At 37.8% G+C, this 21,655-nt stretch overlaps 1 protein-coding gene across 25 annotated transcripts in view; it reads left to right on the top strand.

Moving 5' to 3' along the window:
• The window catches only part of DLG2 (discs large MAGUK scaffold protein 2), a 984,477-nt gene that overhangs the window by 588,344 nt on the left and 374,478 nt on the right, over positions 1 to 21,655 (top strand). For all 25 annotated transcript variants that reach the window (XM_040055800.2, XM_040055802.2, XM_040055798.1 and 22 more), the window contains one exon: positions 422 to 475. In XM_040055800.2, the coding sequence (XP_039911734.1) occupies positions 422 to 475 (54 nt within the window). The remainder of the gene's footprint in view (positions 1 to 421; positions 476 to 21,655) is intronic.

The raw sequence follows: 21,655 nt of genomic DNA on the forward strand, positions 1-21,655 counted from the left end.
GTCTGTAAAGATCCATTAATCATCTTGGTTCAAAGACAGAAGGTGGTTCAAAGACAGAAGGTGAACTTGTCAGGTAGGGAAGCTGAAACCCTCAACATCCCTTAATTGAAAATTGAATACATCAGATTTCTTATAGTTCCATTAAAAAATGAACAACTGGATAGTAAGTATTCAGGATGTGTTTCAAAGCCTGGAGAATTAAAAAGAAAGACCACAGTGAGCTGTGGTTTGGAGGCTGATGGTCTATTTCCTTCATTCTTGATTGAGCAGCACGCACAATTTTGTACTATTGTGTGATTTGAATTCAAGGGGGAAACAGGCTTTTAGACTTTTAACTTAACGTATCAGTAAGGGCATTTCAATATTAATGAATTTCAGGTCTTTAAATTTTTCTCTTTTTTTTTTTTTTTTTTTCTTTCAGGCAAGCCCTGCCCCTATAATTGTCAACACAGACACCTTGGACACAATCCCTTATGTAAGTATTAAGTTGTTTTGGGTTTTTTTAAATAAATATGTAGAGTTGGTTTATTTTCACACTTTTTTTTTTTTTTGTATTGCATAGAAGTTATCCTATAAATGAATCTTGCAATTAATCATTTCTTTTACAGTTGACAGTACTTTTTTTTCCTAGGAAAAGAAATTGGGAATTACAATTGCACTCAGGTGAATCATAGCATATTATATACACCAAATTTGTAGTTTATGTTTACTAAAACTAGCCTTTGAAAAAAAAGTGATTTCATTAAGGCTATCATCCTTACCAGTGGCATGTGTATTTCCTTTTAGAGCCATGCACATCCTGCTAGCTTAATAGAAGGATACCTGGATGGCACAGTGTATATTAAAATGGTGCAACATCCCTTCATTTGTCTGTCTTTCTTTGTTTTGCTGATGGAAATTGCTCATGATAAATAAGAACTCAAACTAATTGACTTTATTTTCCTTTTAATGTCTCTTCTTTTTTATGACTTCTAGGAAACAGATGATCCTAAAATAAATGCATGTTTTTATTAGATTTTTAAAAATCTGGTTTTTCTACAAGCATATGACATTATTGTCATTTAGACTGTAAAATTGACTCTGGTTGAAGAGAAAGGACCTAGAAAAACACAAAGCAAATGCATCACAGAGAGTATACAGGCTTAAATGATTGGAAGGAAGAAACTCAAGTAGCACAAAGCTAGCCAGCCAGTATCTAATCTTTCTTCTTGCATCATCTTAGTTATCTTTTTGAAGCTCCTAATAAATGTCTCTTCGTCTGTCGTGTTTTGTCCACATCTGTTTCTTATGATACCAGTGCATGAGCCTAATTGTTTATCTACCAACACCAATCACGTTGCTGGGTTCCGTCTTTCAGAAGACTGTTGATGAGGAAGTTTAATAGGGGTTGTCCTGGCCAGTTTGTTACTGACAATTCATAAAACTTAGAAATTGTGGTGCAGAGCACAGGTAAAGATCACAGCCAAGAGCAATTTAGAGGAATGACAGTGCTCTAAAGCAGAAGAGAATTAAGTCCCTTGATGGGAATATGAACTACTGGGATGAGTGAAAAAGTTAAATGGAATTTCTCTCTTCATTTGCATGCAGCTTTTTAAAAAGGCTTCCTATCATTTCTGTCTCACTTTTCCATCCTAGCATCAAAACCATCTGCTATGGTCTCACTTTCAATAGGTCTGTCTGGCTTTTCTCCTATATTTTGATGAGACATTTTACACTTAGTGTTCTCTAGTCTTCCAAAAGGGACACTGTGAGCCCCAGTTCTCATTTTCAGCACTGGACCTGTGCCCAGGATCCTCTGCAGCTACCGTGTTAGAATTCCTAAATACTGATGCAATTACACTAGTGACAAGATGCTCAATCAATATGATTTATTCCCTTAACACATCCTATCAATACTTACACACTTTTATGCCACTTTTGTACTAGAGTTCCTTTCTCTTAAATAATAAAGAACAAATGACCAAACACATTCAAGAGAAATGTTGACAGTAGGCTGAGAAGTGCCTGTGGGCTGTTTCAGACTCCAACACATGATGGGAGCTGGATAAATAAACAGAAGGTGCTTACTGTAGAAACAGGCAACTCTCAATTAGTCACCTTGCTCTTCCCAGCCTGTTTCTTTTAGATATGGGACACACCAGTGCTGCCATGGAGGGACATATTTAACACTAGACACTAAGAAACACTTCACCTTGACCTTTAAGCTGCCAGCATAGTGCCCCACAGGACTTAGGGTCTCTGCTTTACAAATAGGCGTTTCCTTCTGCTCAGGATTTGTATGCCTGAACATTCTCTAAAATGAGGCACCGAAACAAGCCATGAACAAACGACCTCTTCCTCCAGACTAATATTAGAGAGAGTGGGCTGACCCATGTTTTCTTTCTTGCTCTCAGAAGTAATACAGTTTAATTTAGTTTGGTTTCATGTTATGTTTCCTCTGAAAGGGAGATGCTGCAGTCACTGGGCCAGATCCATGTTTGCTTCTGTGTGCATCCCCCCCTGGTCCAGGGATCCTTCCCAATACAGATTTAGTGACAGCACGTGGTGGATTGACGCTGGCCAATAGCCAAACACTCTTCTCACTCCTCTCTGCTGTGGGTCAGGAAGAAAACAGGAGACATAAAAGCAGAGTTGTATATGAAGATAATGAGTTAAATAGGGAAAGCAAATGCTGCATGTGCAGGTAAAGCAAAATAAGAAATTCATTCACGACTTCCCATCAGCAGGCAGATGTTTAGCCTTTCCTTGAAAGCAAGGCTTCATCATGTGTAGCAGTTATTTGGGAAGAAAAATACAACCATGAATGTTCTTCCTTGCTCTTCCTTTCCCTGATCTTTTATTGCAAAACACCATGTGATATGGAATATTCCTTTGGTCATGTGGGGTCATCTCTTCTGGCTAGGTCCCCTCCAAGCCCTGTACCCATCCCCAGCCAACTTGCTTCTGGGATAGGAAGGGTAGAAATGAAAGGAGAAAAAGCCTTGATGCTGTGCAAGCTCTCTTCAGCAATAACCAGAATGCTGGTGTATTGTCAACATTGTTTCAGCCACACACTGAATTATTGTTCCATGTAGGCTACTGTGGAGACTAAACCCCATCTAGCAAAGCCCAGTACAGCCTATAGTATTGTGTGGGTCCTGAAATACAGCCTACAACATCATGGGGTTTTAGGGGAGTTTTGTCTCTCTTTTAGATATTTGGAAATACAGAGATAAATCTTCCAAATCAGATGAGTTAAGTGTATGACAGTGCAGCCATCATATAATTTATTTTACAGGAAATGTAATTTAGCAGATATGCCCTAAAATATTTTTTCTGGATGAGGTCAGTTCAGAGAGATAACAAAAAGAGAGATTTAATTATGATTTTGAAACTTGAACATGTGTCAAGCAGCTGCATTTTCAGCACTGTTAGGACTTCCAGACATGCCTGGGGCAGGACTGTAAGGGCTTAGGAACATCTTTAGTGAATGTTTAAATATCCTTAGAGTTAACTAGCTAGGTATTTGCACTTCTGAAAGGCACTACTGATTTTTAGTTGCCATAAAATAAACATCTAACACTGAGAAAAATCATTTTATGGGTCAGAGAATCTAAGTTAAATGATGATATTTTCTGTCCAAAGCTAAAAGCAGCCTTGGTGTAAGGTGCTGATCCACTCTCAGAACTGTAGAGTGTTTAAAACACCCAGAGGTGCTGTTCCTTGGGGCTATAGTGATCTTAGATTCCTGCTGTTCATCCCTGTTTTTCAGCTCCCATTGCCAAAATGCACTTGGAGTCCATGAAGAGTGGATGGGAAGAACAAGAATTTTTCAGATCCTACTAATTGGGTCATGTTTGTGATGTTCATATTCTTTTTTTTTTTTTCCCCTCTCTTGCTTTAGTCTTAGATGGTTGTCCTTGAATTCCACAAATCTGAGCACCATTTCTAAATCAACTTGTTGAATAGAATTAAAAGACATGGGAATACATAAGCAAGTGGTATGTCTCAAGAAAATGTTTGGCATATTAATTTTTGATTTCTGACTGCTGGGATTTTCTAAGATACATTTCATGACAACTGATTAATGCTGTACACTAATGTGTTCAGAAAAAAAAGTGCTGCTTAAAAAAAATACAAAATATATTTTTATTTTATTAATATTTTTTCTTAAATAATGGTAATTTTCACTGAATTTACCATAACAAAGTTAAGTAATTAATTTTATACCTTCTAGAAATTATTTCCAAAATTAAGCACTGGAATAAGCATGGATTCTCAAATTTTGGTGAATCAAAATTATATTTTTTCCTGTAATTAGTAGCTACAACTCATAACCTGATAGATCACTAAATAAGGTCAGGCTATTTTTGGTGTTGTTACGTGCCAGATGGACACTTCTCATTATTTCATTGGGCTGCTGGCGGAACCTTTGTCATAATTTAATTTTATGGGATGTACCCTCAATGCATTTCCAATTCATTAATAGCTCTGCTCATCCTCTCTGCCATCTTCTTCCAAAAATTCCTGACTGTTTTTGGGAGAGATCCCTCAGAGTGATGGTCAGCATTCACAAAGCATGTTCACATGTCTTCTTTGCACTGGTCCACCTGAAAGAAATTTCCTTTTTACAGTTGGTATACAACTGGCAAACTGAGTGATTTGTCTCATTAACCCTCTAATGATTTGAAGTCACATAATTAAACATTTTGCAACTGTTGACATTCTTCAGACCTTTCAACTCAATAGTATGGGGGGAAAAAAAAATCATCCTTTGTGGGACTGGTTTTCATCAGTATGCTTTTCTTAGATGAGATAAAAGAAAAGGCTTTATTCCATTATAGTGTGTGTTATTCCTTATAATTTGGGCCTGCAGCAAATAACAGAAGAAACAGTTAATTAATTTTTCTTCTAGGTTCAGTGGTTTGAAAACTTAGGCTCGCCAAGATTTGGACGTGGGAATAAATCTGATAGGAAGCTTCGATAGTACAAAATGAATTATTCTGTGACATTTTAAGCACAATTAAACATTTGTGGGAGTTTGTTTGTTCTCTTTTCTTTGGCTGTAAATTTTAGATCTCTTTGTATAATGAGAAGCATTAATTTGATAACATATGAATCATCTCATTTTCTCTGTTGCACAGAATAGGCTTTATTTATTTATTTTTTTCATTTCCAAAAAGCTGCATAGTTCAGTTAAAAGTAGCTATAAGGCTGTCTTTGCTGCGTCACTTCTAGAAGTTGAAGGGAGCCTTTCTATTTATCTTATGATGGAATTTTATTTTCTTTTCATCTTAACAAAAAATTTAGAAAAGTTCACTCAAGTACTGTGGTTGTTCCCTTCCTCCCCCATCTTGTCACAGCAGTAAGTTCTAAGGAATATGTACTTTATTCACCTTTCAGTCACAATGAATTCCTCATATTTCTTCAGTTTCACACTGTTTTTTCAAATGACTAATTTTTACTATTACTATTTTATTATGAGTTGTTATTTTATTATTCAAATTTTTACTATTACTATTTTATTATGAGTTATTTTATTATTGGAATTTTTACTATTACTGTTTTATTATGAGTTGTTATTTTATGATTGGTTTGATTTGCTAACTGTACTGCCTATGCTGAGTTCTGTGAAGACACATTTAAGACATCTCCTGAAGAAGTAATTTTCAAACGATGTAGGTTACGTTTTCATGAGCTGTAATCAAATCCTGGTGTTGTTTTACACTTGCCTGAGTGTGGCCACAGAGAGGGCTGTGCAGCTGTTTTGGTGCATCCCAGCATAGGGACACTGTGAGCTCAGCCCCTCCTGGAGCAGGGCTCTGACACCTCCTGCTCAGGGGGGTGTGGGGGCCAGGATGATGCCAAAACGGGGAGTTCAGCAAAACTTTCAGCTTTCCTCCCTGCCATTTAGCTACTCCACTTAGATTTAGCATGCTAGAAGGAGGCACATAAAAGCTAAAACAAAGGCTGAAAAGAAAAATCCTTCCTGTTCTGATGTTATGGATGGAATCAGGCACTTCACTCTCAAGTGAGAAGAAACTATATTTTAATTACGTCAGAGAAGTGCAGTGGTTTAACAGGAAAGCCAGGCATACTTGAGCATTTACTGCATAGAGAGCAGTCAGAATTTTGGGGGGATCTTCCCATGGAGCTGTGAGGTTCAGAAAGGACCCCAGTGTGTTCCAAACTTCCTTTCAGAGGGGAGTTTAGGGGTGACTGGATCCGGACATAGTCTCAGCCTTGGCCAGTTGTTGATGTCTAAAGGATTATATATTCGTAGTCACAGAATCAGTTTGGTTGGAAAAGGCCTCTGAGATCATCAAGTCCAACCTGTGGTCAAACCACAGTGTCAACTAGACCATGCCACTGAGTGCTGCATCCAGTCTTTTCCTGGGCACCTCCAGGGATGGTGACTCAACCACATCCCTGGGCAGTCCATTCCAATGTTTAATCATCCTTTGTGAAAGATTGCCAAGTTTCAGTGTGCTTATTCCCAATTCACTTACCAACCATCTGATTTATGTAACAAGTCATCTCGTAACCTTGAGAGGCATTCGTACTCAAGGGGAAATCCTAGTGTGCAGCCCAGTGCCATGCAGGAGAGCTCAGCAGGCCCTGGGCTGTCTACTCTTCATGAGGTAAGGTGATAGTCATAGTCGTATTTGCATACTGACTACAGATGCTAGTTTCTTCCAAATTTGCCTTGAATTGGACATTGAGTCGCATTCTGGTTAGCTGGGTGTGTTGCCCAAATGGTCTTGGCTATCCTGTTATCTGTGTCTGGTTCCAGTCCAGCTGGAGCCAGGTTCAGCCATCAGGACCAGATACATCCATGGCTGACCACCATTTAGAGTTATTACTCCAGCAAGAGTTATTATGGAATATAAAAGACAGGTTGGGGATGGGAGCACACTGCTGCACTGGACTGTAAAATGAATGAGGAAAATTTGTGAATTTCTGAGCACAGTCAGTGACCTAAAGGCTTTTATTGCATAATAAAGAGTGTGTTCTAGATCTAGAGGTCTAGAATAATTGGAGAGGGTAGGTGGCTTTACATGTTTTTATAATAAAGCATGTCTTTACATAATTAGTGTTAAATGTCATATATGACTAAGCTGATTTTGGCTGGGGTAGAGTTAACTTTCTTCACAGTGGCTGGTATGAGGCTGGTTTGCATTTGTCATAAACACAGGGTTGATAGTATAGTAATGTTTTTGCCATTGCTGAGCAAGGCTCACAACAGAGCCAAAGCCTTTTTTGCTTTTTGTGATGCCACACTGGTGGGAGAGTGCCTTGGAGGTTAGGAGAAGGCACAGGCAGGACAGGTGAGCCCAGCTGACAAAAGGGATAATCCAAACAGTGTGACATCATGCTCAGTACATAAAGTGGGGGGAAGAAGGAGGAAGGGAGGGACATTCAGAGTAATGGAATGTGTATTCCCAAGTCATGTTTCCATGTGATGGGGCCCTGCTCTCCTGGAGATCGCTGAACACCTGCCTGCCCATGGGAAGCAGTGAATTAACTCCTTGTTTTGCATTGCTTGTGTGTGTGGCTTTTTATCTCAACCCACAAGTTTTCTATCTTAGACCATTCCGATTCTCTCCCAGATCCTGCTGCTGGGGGAGTAAGCAGCTGTGTGGGGCTTGACTGCTGTTGGGATTAAACTACAACAATGACTGTGGATAATGAGCAAAATTTTGAGGATAGTGGTAATAGAAGATTAAAAAGGAATTTTGGTTTAAGAGGATAGGATCTAAATTTTTACAAAAGTAGGAAACTCATGAAGTTTGATTTTTAATTTTTTTTTAATTAATGTTATATTGACATATCTAAAAATACCATCATGTAGGTGTAGGTATATTTTTTTTTCATTGACTTCACAATAAACTTGTCACATCTTTCAATTGGTTTGATCATAGTCTTGAAAGTCAGATTACAAACCTTATTATGTCGAATGACTTACATTTTTCCAGATTGTTAACCAGCAGTTTTGTTTATTATTTATACTCATCTTTCAGCCTGTCATTAATGTGCATTACAATGGAAAAGCTAAAGCTGGCAGAGTTCTGTGCTAGTCCTTAAAAGCTACATTGGCTTAGTTTGTCTGTTTTGGCCCTTGAATTGTATCACAGCAATTTTTTTTTGCCCTGGCAAACACTGCTGTATTCTCTGTGTCACTGTTTCTGCAGTGGGATAAGACATTTTTCTTCTATAATAGCAGTTTTGACAGGTTTGATTTAAATAGTGTTTATAAAATATTTTGTGATCATTAGTGAAAAAGGTGCTACAGAATACAAAAAATAATGAACTAATGTAAAACAGCACCCCTTAAACCTGCGAAAATAGAAAAGTTTTCATCCTGCTCTCTGATGACCTAAATGGATTTTAGCGTGACAGCATAAAAAAATATACTGCTTCTGTTGAAAAGCCAAGGTACAGAATGGGTCTTAATGATTTGTTTTGCCTCTATTTCATACCCACTGTTTTTCTACCTGAAAATAAATTTATTTCAAACATTTTTTTTAATTATACTATTTTAAAAAGAAACATCTTTTAAGCAAGGGCCAGAGTAATTCTGAGGCAAAAATGTGATTTTTTTTTTTTTTAATGTGTTTAGCTTTTAACTTCTAAATGCATTTTTAGTATTTAAGCCTTATCAAAGACATAATTTTGAGTTAAGGGAAAAAGAAAACAACTTCATTATTTTAGGGGATTGCTTTTATTTTCTGTAGGAATGACCACTACACTGCCTATTTGAGTGCTACGTATACATAAAAAATCAAAAAGCCTTCATTGTTTCGGGATGTAGGTAGAATTATCAACATCCTGTCAATCCGGCAAGTAAATGCATCCCTTTGTTATGTGTCTAATTATTCCTTCACATTTCTATTCTCTGAAATTGCAATTATGTCCATTTTCAATTGCCTATGAGTAATGCTGGACTTTAGATTCAATCAAGGATTTCTTTCTATGGATGTTTGAAATGTTGCAATTAGCAGAGTGGGAGAGAGGAGCTTATTGAACTGTAGAGATCACATCCTACACTCCCTCTGAAGCCAAGGGACACAGCATAGAGTGTGTAAAGCTTCACGTTTTTTGGATTTGGAGTACTTGGAGTATGAGTACTTCAGCACTTCAGTCCAGATCAGGGGTGTGCACTTATCAGTCTGAGTTCTAACACTCTTAAGTTTGTGAAGCAGACTTTTTTGATAAAAGACTACACTTGCCAACAAGTTTTTGGATACCCACTAATGGTGGGTCCCTTGGGTGGCAATGTAGTAAACCCCTGAAAGAGGTACAGTGCTTCGCTTTTGTAAAGTCTGTTCTTGTTGGGCCACTCTTATCCTTCATTGCCTCTGCTGGGGCAAGCCAACCAGGCATTGAACTTCCAGGTATTTCCATCACTCTGAGAAAAATCATATATACTATATACATGTGTGGGTGTGTACATACGCCTGCTCTACACCCAGCTATACTTAATTTTTAATTTGCCCGTGATGTTGGCACATGCTGCAGAATGCAGTCTATACCTGCTAAAGTTGTTTGAAGCATTGGAGATCTGAGGTGGCTTTGAATTACATGGACCTAAATGAAATGTCATTTGAATTTGATTTTGTCATTCCCTCCCTAGCCTTGAATTAGTTTTTCCTTTTGTATAATTCCTTATATATTATGCTACCACAACTAACCTTACAGGATATTGTAGCAATAGGGTAAAGTCAGTTGAGTTGGTAGGTTTGCAAGGATCCAGTGGCTACCATAACCAAATATGCTTTTATAGCATGATTTGTGGTCTTAAACCATTAAACCCATCATCTTTTGCATAAAATACTTGCTTAGAATATATATATATATATGTATGTATGTAATTAAGACCCATGGCAGGGACATCGCAACTGGATGATCTTGAAAGTCACTTCCAACCCAAACCATTCTGTGATAAAGCTCTTCAAGTACACAAGGCTATTTTTCCATTGCAATAGCTTTGAGTAACTTTGTCATGAAGTTAAAGTTCTGAAGGGATTTGGGAAACAGCATAAAGAGTGCAAGTGAATAACTACTTACCTGTAGATTTTGGGGGTTTTTTGTGATTCAAGACAAGGGGACTTGTATTGGTCAGTATTCACTGCATTAGAAAGGTGTAGAACTTGACTGAAAGCTCTTATCAAAAAAATGATGGAAGCACCAAGGCTGATGTCATCATCTTATTGGTTTTAATTATACAAAAGGAAGAAAGCTTTCCTTTTTTATCAGATTTCATTTTGGAGGATTTCAGATTAATTGCTGTCAAAGACAGATGTGTTCCTTTGACCTTGCATGATGTAACAAGTAAAGAGAAAATGACTGAAAGTATTGAAGAGAAAGCTTGTTTTGATGAAAAGTGGAAAAGAAAAATCTTTTTTCATGTCTTATTGGACATATGATGGTTTGATTACAATGGTTTTTCTGTCATTTAAGATGAAGTACGTCTGAAATTTATTTTACAAGAACTCCTCTTTGTAATTTTAAGAATATTTACTTTTTGATGTCTAGAATTGTGGAATATTTTGCTTTGCAGACTACCTGTTAAACTTCAGACAAAGCGAGGTTTATATCCTGGCAACACATAATGCAACATCAGTAATAACAATGGATAGAAAATATACCCTTCTCTTGTGATCTTTTAGGTATTGCTCTTAACATTATTCACTGTGTTTTTCATAGCAGCATTTTTTCCTGTTACTTATGGTAACTTTCTAAGAATTTTAGAATAGCTTGAGCATGTTCTTACTCGTTCTCTGGAGCAATATAAAGAGATCTCGAAAGAACACCATTCTCTTTTAATAAAATCACAAAATTAGCCATTTAAATGCTCTTATTTCCCCCCATTGTTAGCCAGGGATTAGCTGATCCATGTTGTAAAACTAATGCAACTCAACACCGTTTCAACAAATACTCTGAAGTCCCTACTATTGCAAATTGTGAGTGTTGGCATTTTGGGAATATGAGTTATTTCTAATCCACATTTTACACAATAAAACCTCATGCTATTTTTAATGCAGTGATGTAGTGAATCAGACTTGATAGCAAATTACATTTTTAATCATTGTTTAGATGACCTAGCATAGAGTAGGAAACCCAGATATGCCACAGATAATATCTGTTTTCCTGATCTTAGAAATTGCAGCCCTCCTAATTTTCTGTAGAAGATTGGCTTGGTTTGTAGGTAATAGAAAATAAAGATTCCTACATGAGATAAATTTCCACTTGTTGAGATTGTTAATAAAGAGGAATAATAACTGAAGTGTTTTCTTTTATATCTTGCATTAACATATTCAATCAGTTGTCAAGTAATTTGCTCCTGTAAATTTTTCTGCATAAAGATGACAACAGTTTAAAATTCTGGATTCTTTTTAGTTATTAATTATTTATGCTGAGTACGTTATGTTTTGTGTTTGCTAGACAGAAACATTTTACTGAATATTGGCAAGTGTGACTGTTTTGTTCTTTGTACAGCTTAAGTGAGCATTGGCATGGTCATAACAAAATTAATCTTGTCTTATGTCCAAATTCAGGACTTAGACTTTGCAAAGGTGGTGGAACGGTGAGCATAGCACTGTGAGTTAATCTTGAAACTATTGAGCTATACTAATTTTTTACATAATGTGAACGATGCAAGGTTGATTAATCACTTAGATTTCACTGTAGTCTTTCTCTTTAGTAGAAGCAGACATGGTATCTTGATAGTGCTCTTTCTTATTCAAAAAATAGTAAAAGTCTTCAGCTGTCCATATGACCTCTTGGTCTTTCCCTAGAGGAGAAATATAATTTGCAGCTGGTGCTTTTGGTACTGTTTAATTTCTTTCTAAAAGCACCGTCTATTAATTTGAAGTTGGTTTGTAAACGAAGTCAGAGAAGTGTTCTTTCATTCCCCGAGAATTTGAATGTCATGCAGAAGGCCACAAATATATTCTAGTTTGTGAAACTTTTTTTCCATATATCTTGAAATTGTTGAAAGATGTTCATCTTTCTTTCAAAATAAGGACCAATCTCCAGAAGCTATCCTCATGTCTTAGGGAGACTAAGCTTATCAGTAAGACAGGTTGGTCAGAGATAGGCATTCCTGTTTCAATCATGTCTCAATGAACTTTGTCTCTATATGCAGATCTACTGAAAGAAATTAAATTATACTTTACTTTCTCCCCAGTTCTTTAGGTCCACATATTTTTGATTTTTGGCTGTAAATAAAATCAAGTTTGTTTATATTTTGTAGAAATTCCCCTGCTTTATTAAAGTTAAAGATTTAATATTGCATAAAGTCCACCATCAATTTCACTTTGAGCACAGTTTCTTATTTCCAGATCTTTTTCTAGCCATTTTTCTTTCCCTGCTATTTCTTGGTGAAAAATGATTCAAGAAGATTGTAAGAATAGCTTTTCCTGTCACATTCATCTTTCTGCTTGAGTGAAAATAGGAGATACGTGGCAGCAAATGTGAGTCTGCAAAGAATTTTTTTTTCTTGCTTTAGCATCGCATCCAGTTGTAGTCCATATAACAAAAAAATGCTGTTTTCAGTAGGAATGCATTAATCATTAGGGGATTGCTAAATTTGCTAGCCTGATGGAAGCAAGGCTGTAGGGACTCCATGCCACAGTGCTCAGCCAGTAGCAAGGTCAGTCCTGTATACCCAGTAAGCACGTGGACATCATGTGGAAGGCATTCAGGTGGGCACAGGTCTGAGCAGGACAGCACAGCAGTCAGGGCCCACACAAGCAGTGTGGTCTCCTTGTGTCCCTGTGTGTATGCATATCTTCACGGGTGTGGTGTGAAAACTGCCTGGAGCTGGATTTGGACACTTGGTCAGCTCAGGAGTGCTGTCTGCAGATCCTTGCTGTTCCAGGTGCTGGCGCCTGATGCTGCTCCCCCTGTCCAGCTGCTGGTAGAGGCTCCTTAGCACAAACCAACAGGCATGCACTCCCTGTGGGCCTCTGATTCCTCCTATAACTGGGCTGAGACACACGGTCCATCCAGTAGCTGTTCCTGGATCCTTGCCCTTACTCCTGCACAGTAAAACACACACACACCAAAGTGGGTCTCAGTCAACCCCTGGATCCTAAAGTCTCTTGGGCAGTTGCCTTGGATCCCTTGCCGCTTCGGTAGCCAACTTCTTCCCGTGTCCTGCTTCCAGTTACACATACACACCCTGGCTTTCTGACTGCTTCACCTACTGCCCAGCTAGCCTAGCCTGCTGTTTGCTGGCAATCACCCACTGCTTACAGGCACCCTCATGCACTCCAGCTACCACAGACTGCTACGCACAGAGAGAAAACACACAGAACCCCTTACCCAAGAAAATAGGTAAAAAAATGGAGTTTAACAGAAGACAGAAGTTGTTCAGCAGGCACAGGGCTCAGGAAAATTAACTGACCAACCTTGTCTACATGTCACTGGCCCCCTTTATCCATTTACCCCTCTATTTTCATGTACTTCTTCCTCTCTGCTTCTAAACTACTTTGAGCCTTCCCTTTTCCACACCTGTTATTCCTCACCTAAAAATCTCCTAAGTCTTGTTGCAATGCCAAGATGCTCGTTCCCTGCATCCTGCAGGTGTTCCAGCCCCAAGCTCCAGGGTGTTCCCCAGCTGTCACATCGTGCTGGGTGTCCCCCTGAGCCAGGGGCTGAGACTTCCCTGGGAGAGGAAGGGTCTCTGACAGGGTATCTCCACCTGCCCTTGTGCCTCGCCTCTCTGCTCATGGGTGTGTGTGTCTGCACCTTTGATGGGCTAATGGCTCCTGTGATTAACCCAGGATGAGACAGAAATAAATTTAATCCTGAAAAATAACTTTTCTGTGGAGCAGACATGCTGGAGCATGTACACTGTAGTAATGGGAAGTAAAATGTCTGGTTAGTGGCCTTGTGCATTTTGGAGTATTTGATATCCAGGAGAAGATTTGTACAGAAATTTAGCTATGATGGTCAATGGCCACTAACTTCATCACATACTGTTGAGATAAGAACCAGAATACTTTTCACATCTCTGCTGCCAAATACTTTAGCTTTGATGTGGAAATTACAGGTTTCATTATGTCAGGAAACCTATGGAGAATGTAATAAAGATACTTCGTGTAACTGGTAAAATATGCTTTACCTGTGGAGAGAAATGAAGAAGTACTTGACATTTTAAAGTAGTATTGCATGACATTAAACATTTTCAGAGTGCTTCTGTGTTGCAGTTGTGCATTTTAGTGTAGTAAAAATATTCTTAGAGTATTTCTTGTACCACAGGTCTTTTCATCGCTGCTTATTTAAAGCAAGAGAGCACTGTGACCTTTTTGTGCTTGTTTTAAAGAGGATTATGTGTCAGCATTTTTCTCAAGCTTTCTTTTGGCTTTCCTCAGTTTTTTCGTAAAGGTTCTCTCATCTCTGCTGGTATACATTAATAGGTAATCTTGAAAATAATTATTTTTTTTTAGAATACTGAGGCAATGCATAGAAACTACTTTCAGAGTAACTTTCAAGTTCAAGATTTCATCATTGTGTCAGAAATTATATTGATTGAAGGTAGATGAAGGTGATGTTTTCCTCTCTCCTTAGATTTAAGTTGAAAAAAATTTTTTGTAAAAATCAAATCCTCTCAAACGGATGCAAACCAGTTCTCTCTACTAAGAAAGCTTGAGAAGTATTTGGAACAGTTTGCTGAATATTGGCTAGACTTAGATTGGGACTGGTGATGATCGGTCAGGCTGCATTAGCTTCTTAGGATTTACTCTGTTAATCACTGTGAACAACAGTTAAATCAAATTTCTTTCCTTGAGCTTGGGAGGAGGAGCAGAAAACCACTGACTTTGTCCCAGCCTTTCAAAATGTTGTCTTTTACTTTTTTTTTCTGCAGTAAAATTAATTGGGTGTGAGGGAGCTGTTCTGCTGTGCTTTTAGTTGTAGAGCGCAGAGGACTGTGGCTCCCTTCCCATAGATACACTGAAGAACTTTCCAAGATTTTAAGAGAAATAGCAAATCCTTCTGCTGCTATAAAAATATTGTAAAGCAGCTGAATCATGCATAAAAAGCTTGTCCTGTGGAATCCGTATTGGTTTTTAAATGTACACGTACTTCGTGTGTCAGTGTTCCTTTTTACTAATTTTTAGTCTTAGTGCAGGCATTTCTTCACTTTTTCGGGGCTGCTTCCTCCTGCAGGTGTAAGTACATCCACAGTTTAATAACTGCAATTTACACAAGTACAAGCTCAGTGACACCAGGAGAATTGCACCAGTGCTACTGACAGTAGAGTTTAGCCTTCATTGCATGTGCTAGAGTTAACACATAAGAAGTAAAGAACCCCAAAGAATTCATTGATTGTTTTTCCATAAGCAGTGGGGTGAGAGAGCAGTAGTAGGGGTATTAACTCTCAAAGCTAAACACAGGTACTTGTAGGCAATTTTAGGCACAAAAATACGAGTCAGAATATGTTCCCACTGAGGAAATTGTAAGAGATTAGATTAGATTGGTTGTATATTTATTTATTGAGGAAATGTGGTATACCTATTATGGCTGTTACATATATTTCATTATATAATGGCTGTATAAACACGTCATGGATACCAAAGAATGAAGTTAATTAGTGCTATTCTTTCTTTGCCTAAAATTTTGCCAGTTAGTATGCTAGTATGATTTTTTTGCCCCTCAAACTGAGAAACATTTATTACTCATGTTTGAATGAATCAAACTTAACCCACACGTAACAATTTCTGCGTTTTAAACACTCTTACGGTTACCAACCTTTGAAATCAAATTATGCTAATTGAAGTATTAAATATTATTAAAATTACCGTCTAAGTCCCAATTTACAAGTACTTTGTAATCTCTGTTGATGAAATAAGGTCAATCAAGCAACAGCTGTTTTCCATTTCTGTGTATCTTTTGCATGGAATGATAGATTATGCCAGAAAAATATGTTCTAGAAATGTCTGAACTGTTCAAATTTTTTGAAAGGTTTGATGGATTTTCTTCTAAATCTGAAACAGAGCGGAGATAGTAAACCTTAACATATGGGAGAACAGACAGAGATAGTGCAGAAGGCATTGTTGCCCCTGATATATTGCAGCTGTGTTAATTACTAAAGAGTGGGAACAGCCTTGCCCTCACAGCTATGGGTGATAAAAGAGGGAGTTGGTGGAGTGGTCAGTTGGAGTCTGTTGGCTGTACTGCAAGGAGGAAGGGACAGGAAGCAGTGAGTTAGAAATGCAGAGAAGGAGAGAAAGAGCCGGAGCTGTGTGGGGTTGTTCATAGGACTGCAACTTAACAAGGGTATGAAAGATTTTTTAAATAACGTGGGACTGCAATGTCGAGAAGGTATTTTAGGTAGCAAGGTACTGATACTTGAGGCCCCCTGAGGTTTTTAAAGAAGCACCCTTGAGTGCTGTGGCTATCTCAACAATGATGACAACACTAACAAAACTGATTGTTTATGATAGCTCATATATTACCATTTCAACAATGGCAGAAGCACAGAAGAAAATAAGCGGCAAAGTTATTGTGTAAAAAATACAAAGCTGTATAGTAAATTACCTGAATTGTTCAAGAAAGAATGTGATTTTTGTGGGAAGAAATTGCTGCATCTAGTTTTCTGGAATGTACTGTTTAATATTTCTGTACTGATATATGTTCTAAGTTTAAGATACAAAAAAAATAGAAGAATTTTCATAGACTCAGAGCTTAAAGATCACCTAGTTCCCAAGCATTTTTTTAAGAAACTTTTTTTTCAGGTTGCGCATCCTGGAAGTCTAAAGTTTCCCCCTATAGTCAGTGGGCAAGCAGGTTCTTAAATAATTCTATCTAAAGATTAAGACACATGGCATAAATCACCCCCCTTGATTCCTCTCTGCAGTACCTGTAAAAAAACCCCCCAGACCTAGATCACTTCTTAGCTTGGATATATACCTTTTAGATAGGTGATATGATAGTATGTGAATTTCTTTTAGCGTAAGAGAGAAGGTTGTAAGTACCAAAGCTGAATTGTGCACTCTTCTTCTTTTGCACTAATTTTGTACAAGCTGGAAGTGCTAGCCTAAACAGAATTCACATACAGATGTAATTTAATTTCCATTTACTGTGAACCCCACTTGAAATCACAATCTCTGCTTTTATCTACTCCTGCATTAGGCTTATAAACTAGGAAGTTTGTGTTGAGTCTGCATTGGCTATATCAAGTGCTTACACTTAAGATAATGCTTCCATCAGAATATGGACAAAACAAAGAGGCAAAAGAAACATTGATGCCTCATTGTAAACCTAATTAAATAATATCTTGGAGAAGGGCATCAACATTTTTTTTTTTTCATACTGTAGAAAGTATGCTGACAAAACAGCTAAAATAAAGTAAATCTAAATTGTTGCTGAATAGCAAAAAGGATGTAGAGCAGTGAATAGGGGAGACCAGAACAGAATCCCTTCTTTTGACAAGGTCTTGAAACTATGGCCCAGTAGATGAAGCGTTAGTGAAAAGGATTAAGGAACATGGAGTGTATGAATGACTTAATAGGAGTCATGGGAGAAAATTGTGTTTTAAGTTTAGTTGGAAAAGATGAGAAGGTAGAAAACTACTCATGAATAATGCTTTGGATGAAATGGGATTAGGTAAAGTAAGTTTAAATTGATATCTATGTGTGCGTGCGTCTGGGTGTGAGAGGAAAACAGGAAAAAAAAATTGGGAAGAAGGAAGAAAACCCTGAAAGGAATGAAATTCAGGAAGCAGTGGGGGCTGGCTTGGAGACATGATAAGTTGTGATTATAGCTGAGGGATTGTGATATACAACAGACAAGAAAACATGACTGTTTGGAACAAAATATGAGAAATGGGGTAGAATAAAATAAAATTGCAATTTGGGAATCACCCAGAGAAGAGAGGCAATGGTTACTTGCTGGATGGGTATTTTCTCCAAGGGAATGAAAACAAGAAAAGCCGGGATAACAGTGAGGGAGACGCAAAGAGGAAAGGGTGAGTATAGTGACAATCCTTGGAGAAGAGGCTGAATAAAAATTAGGTCCTGAAGGATATAAGAGACATCTAAAAAGGAAAGAATGAGTGAATATAGCACCCTTTGAGTAGGGTACAAGTTAATCATGACTGCAGATCTTTGCAGGTGTGGACCAAGTGCTGGATTTGGCTTCTTGGAGCTCTGCTCCAAGAAAGTTTTGTTGAGAGTAATATCTTCCCTAAAGGATGTACAGTGACTGGTAGTCAAGTGCTCCCTGGGCATCTGTGTAAGGATCCACAAAGATCTATTCCTGATAAAGTACAATTTTATTTTTTTTTTTTTTAAACCCTATGTTTTTTTACTATTCATTCTTCACACCAGAACAGTCATATTACAACAAAGACATTTTAGGTTGTGGTAAGTTTTGATTCAAAAACTTAACATATTTTCCTTGCTTCCTAAAGGAAGCATGGGGGGGGAAAAAAAAGGAACTGGGCTTAGTTATGCACCATAATTAAAAATAGATGTGGGATATCTCATATAAAAAGTCCATAAAATGCACTCACTCACTTAGATGAAGACTAGCATGAAAAACTTTTTGGCAGCCTTTTTAGAGCAGCTTGAAAGTGCAAAGTGATCGCATTTGAAATCAGATGTTTTCTGTATGTTTATATGCAGTAAGGAAGAAAACTTCTAATGATTTTGGAAGGCAATATCAAAACAACATCAGCAGTTTTTCTTTGGTGGTTACTAAAGAAAAAAACCTGCCAAATCTGGAGTTGTCAAAGGGCTAAATAAGGATCACACTTCAGCTTTGGTGACAAAATGGAATTGTGAACGGCTATTTAATACTTGTTAGATACCCAAATGGCTTGCTGTTTCTGAAATGTAAAATGTCATGGTCTAGTAGAAGATGTACCTTCCCCTGTTAAGGGGTTTGAAAATAAGTATCTTTAAGGTTCCTTGCAACCCAAACCATTCTGTAATTCTATGAGTCTATGACCATCTTAATTATACAACCAACTGGAAATTGCTAAAAAACAAATATATGCCTAGGTTACTTGTATTCTTCTGAGGTTTGAGTGATGAGACAACGGGTCTCATCACAGCCAAAGGAATAGATTTTGCATGTTGAATGAAAATCAGTGTCAGGGTAGTTATCTTCCTATGCATATGATAACAGGAGTAGAAGCAGCAGTCTTCTTTCTTGCAGTTGTCCAAAAAACAATACCCAATTAAATATGATTAAAATAAGTTTTGCTTGTAATAAAAGTCCATAGATGCAATTTTTAGGCAAAACAATCTGTTCTTGATAATAAGACTTAGCATAACAAATGGCTCTAATGGCAATTTTTATTAGGATAGGTCCAGGGATTTTGAAATATTCCAGTTGTATAAATTGTTTTGAGTCTGTTGTTGCTGCTATAATAAAACAGATCTTATTATTAAAATTCATGTGAGGAAATGTATATCTTACTGAGTGGATGCAGTCATAGCAGGGTAGAAGTACAGCAGGAAAGAATTATGCAATGTTTACTTTTCTAGTGTAAACAAGTTCATCAAATCAAATAATTGCATAAGTAAAATAAAATAATATCAAGTTACTATTGTTATTATGAGAAAAAATACCTTTTTTAAAAGTGCTAATAAAATGGCTGAGTATGTGGCAGAAAATGAAAAACCCAACAGAACATTTGTCTCAAGAATTTTAGGAATCTAGCATAATCTGTAGGGCTGACTTTAAGTAAGGGACTAATTCAGCTGCTTATGTCACCCTTAAACTGCCACAAAAGAGAGGAACTTCCTGGAAAGTAAGAGTCCTCTCATAAAGAAACAAATATGAGTTTGTCAGGTCCTTACTTTGGCATTCTGTATGCTGGCCTTTATTTCATTTTTTTCACAAAATTATGTATAAAAACCTCTTTTTACCTGTTTCTTATTTCTCACTCTCCTGAAAGTAAGTTTCACTGAAGCTAAGTAGTGCTTTTTTCTCAGAAAGATAAGTGCAGTCTAATATCCAGGAAATCTCTCTTGAATGGTGGAGTCTAGATAGTTACCATACATTACCTCTCTCTTAAAGACATTTCCTTGTCAGATGTTTTGGAGAGTCCTCTAGAATAATAGGTGCAGCCCTAAATGAAAGGCAGCTGTTACCTTGCCTTTGGAAGGGGTTCTTTTAAACATCAGGGCTTCCTTAAACTTTGGTAACTTATTCTAGAAGGGCTGTGCATTCATCACGCTCTGGATCATGAATATATGTAAGGTCAGGAGGCTGAGAACTTTCTTGCATTGCAAGTCTGTGTTGGCCATGCAGCAGAGGCTGCATGGCTCCAAATTATCTAAAGATTTCACCTGCATCTGCTCCCATGTAGCACTTTTATGTTTTGTCCCAGTCAATAGTATCTTTTTTTTTCTGCCAGAAATATAAGTTCCTGGATGAGACAGGTGTTGATTCCAGCCCCTGTGCCCTGAAGAAGGGATGAAGTTTGTTTTGTCTTCCCATGGACCTCATCTTGCGTACTCCTTACCCACTCCTGTAGTCCTGTGGCCCCTTACTGTCATAGGTGCTGTTAAGCATCTTTCTCAGACGAGTGCACGTCAGTGTCCCAAATCAGAGACAGAAGCCAAGAGCACTGTTTCTTGGCTTTTGGAGAAAAGGAGTGATTGAATTGTTCCTTGTGGATGTTCTGACTGGTTGGGCTTGTGGGAGTAGGTGCTGGATATCATACCGGACATGTGCTGCCAGTTACAGGTGCCGACAAGCCTGGAAAAGCTGCTAAACCGGAGATCCGGTCTTTCAGTGGTGCATAATAATGAAAGACATACAGCATCCCTTAAGCAGAAATGTGTTACCAGTCTATAGCCAGGAGATATGCAGAGAAAACAGTTTCGAGGCAGTTGCTCACGTAACTTCACACATGGTTTTTAGGCTCTGTACATAGTGAAAGGAAACCTCTGGGCACAATTCACCTCACCTACCTGAGACTTGTAGCGGAGGATGAAATTAATTAAGACCTTCACGTGCCTGTTCTTACTCACTTGAGTATAGAGTTAGATGACTACCTCACATTTGAGCATTATAAATGTAAATTTTACTTGAGATTAAAGATATGTTATGACAAGCTTGCTCTCTGAGAAGCTGTGAAAGAATTTTTCCCAAACAACTAGAAAATGCTGATGATTTCTTTGTTTGTGGAGAAAACTGAATGAAATTTTTTGTAATTTTTCATAGTTAACTAAAATTATTGAGGCTGTAGTAAATTTTGGTTTCTGTTCTTGCTACAGTTTGATACAAAAGCAGGGTTAGAAAAGTCAGTAAAGAGAGACACGAGTAGGTTGCCACTACTTGCAAGAAATGGAAGTTGCAAGTTCATAGGTGCTTTCACAGGCCAGAGACTATCAAGTTAAAATGTACAGAAACAGAGGGTATGTCCATATGCTTCTAAATGAGAGCACTGACAAGCCAGTTCCAGTGCTGGAGCCGTGATTCTCTTCCTGCTTAACTGTTGGCTCACTCCTTGGCGATTTGCTTCCAGCAGGCTCCAGACAGAAACAGCCGTAAGCACCGAGACTTGGCTGAAAACTGCCTATAATTTAGCAGTGTAGGTGCAGCCAGAGAGTCTAAATACGGAGTAAGATGGTACTAGCAATGAGTGGTACTGCATAAAGCATCATTCCACCTGCCTCAGGTGGGTACAGTATCTCATTAAATTCTTTAC

The sequence above is a fragment of the Hirundo rustica genome, chromosome 2 (genome assembly GCF_015227805.2).
Source record: "Hirundo rustica isolate bHirRus1 chromosome 2, bHirRus1.pri.v3, whole genome shotgun sequence".
Lineage (NCBI taxonomy): Eukaryota > Metazoa > Chordata > Aves > Passeriformes > Hirundinidae > Hirundo > Hirundo rustica.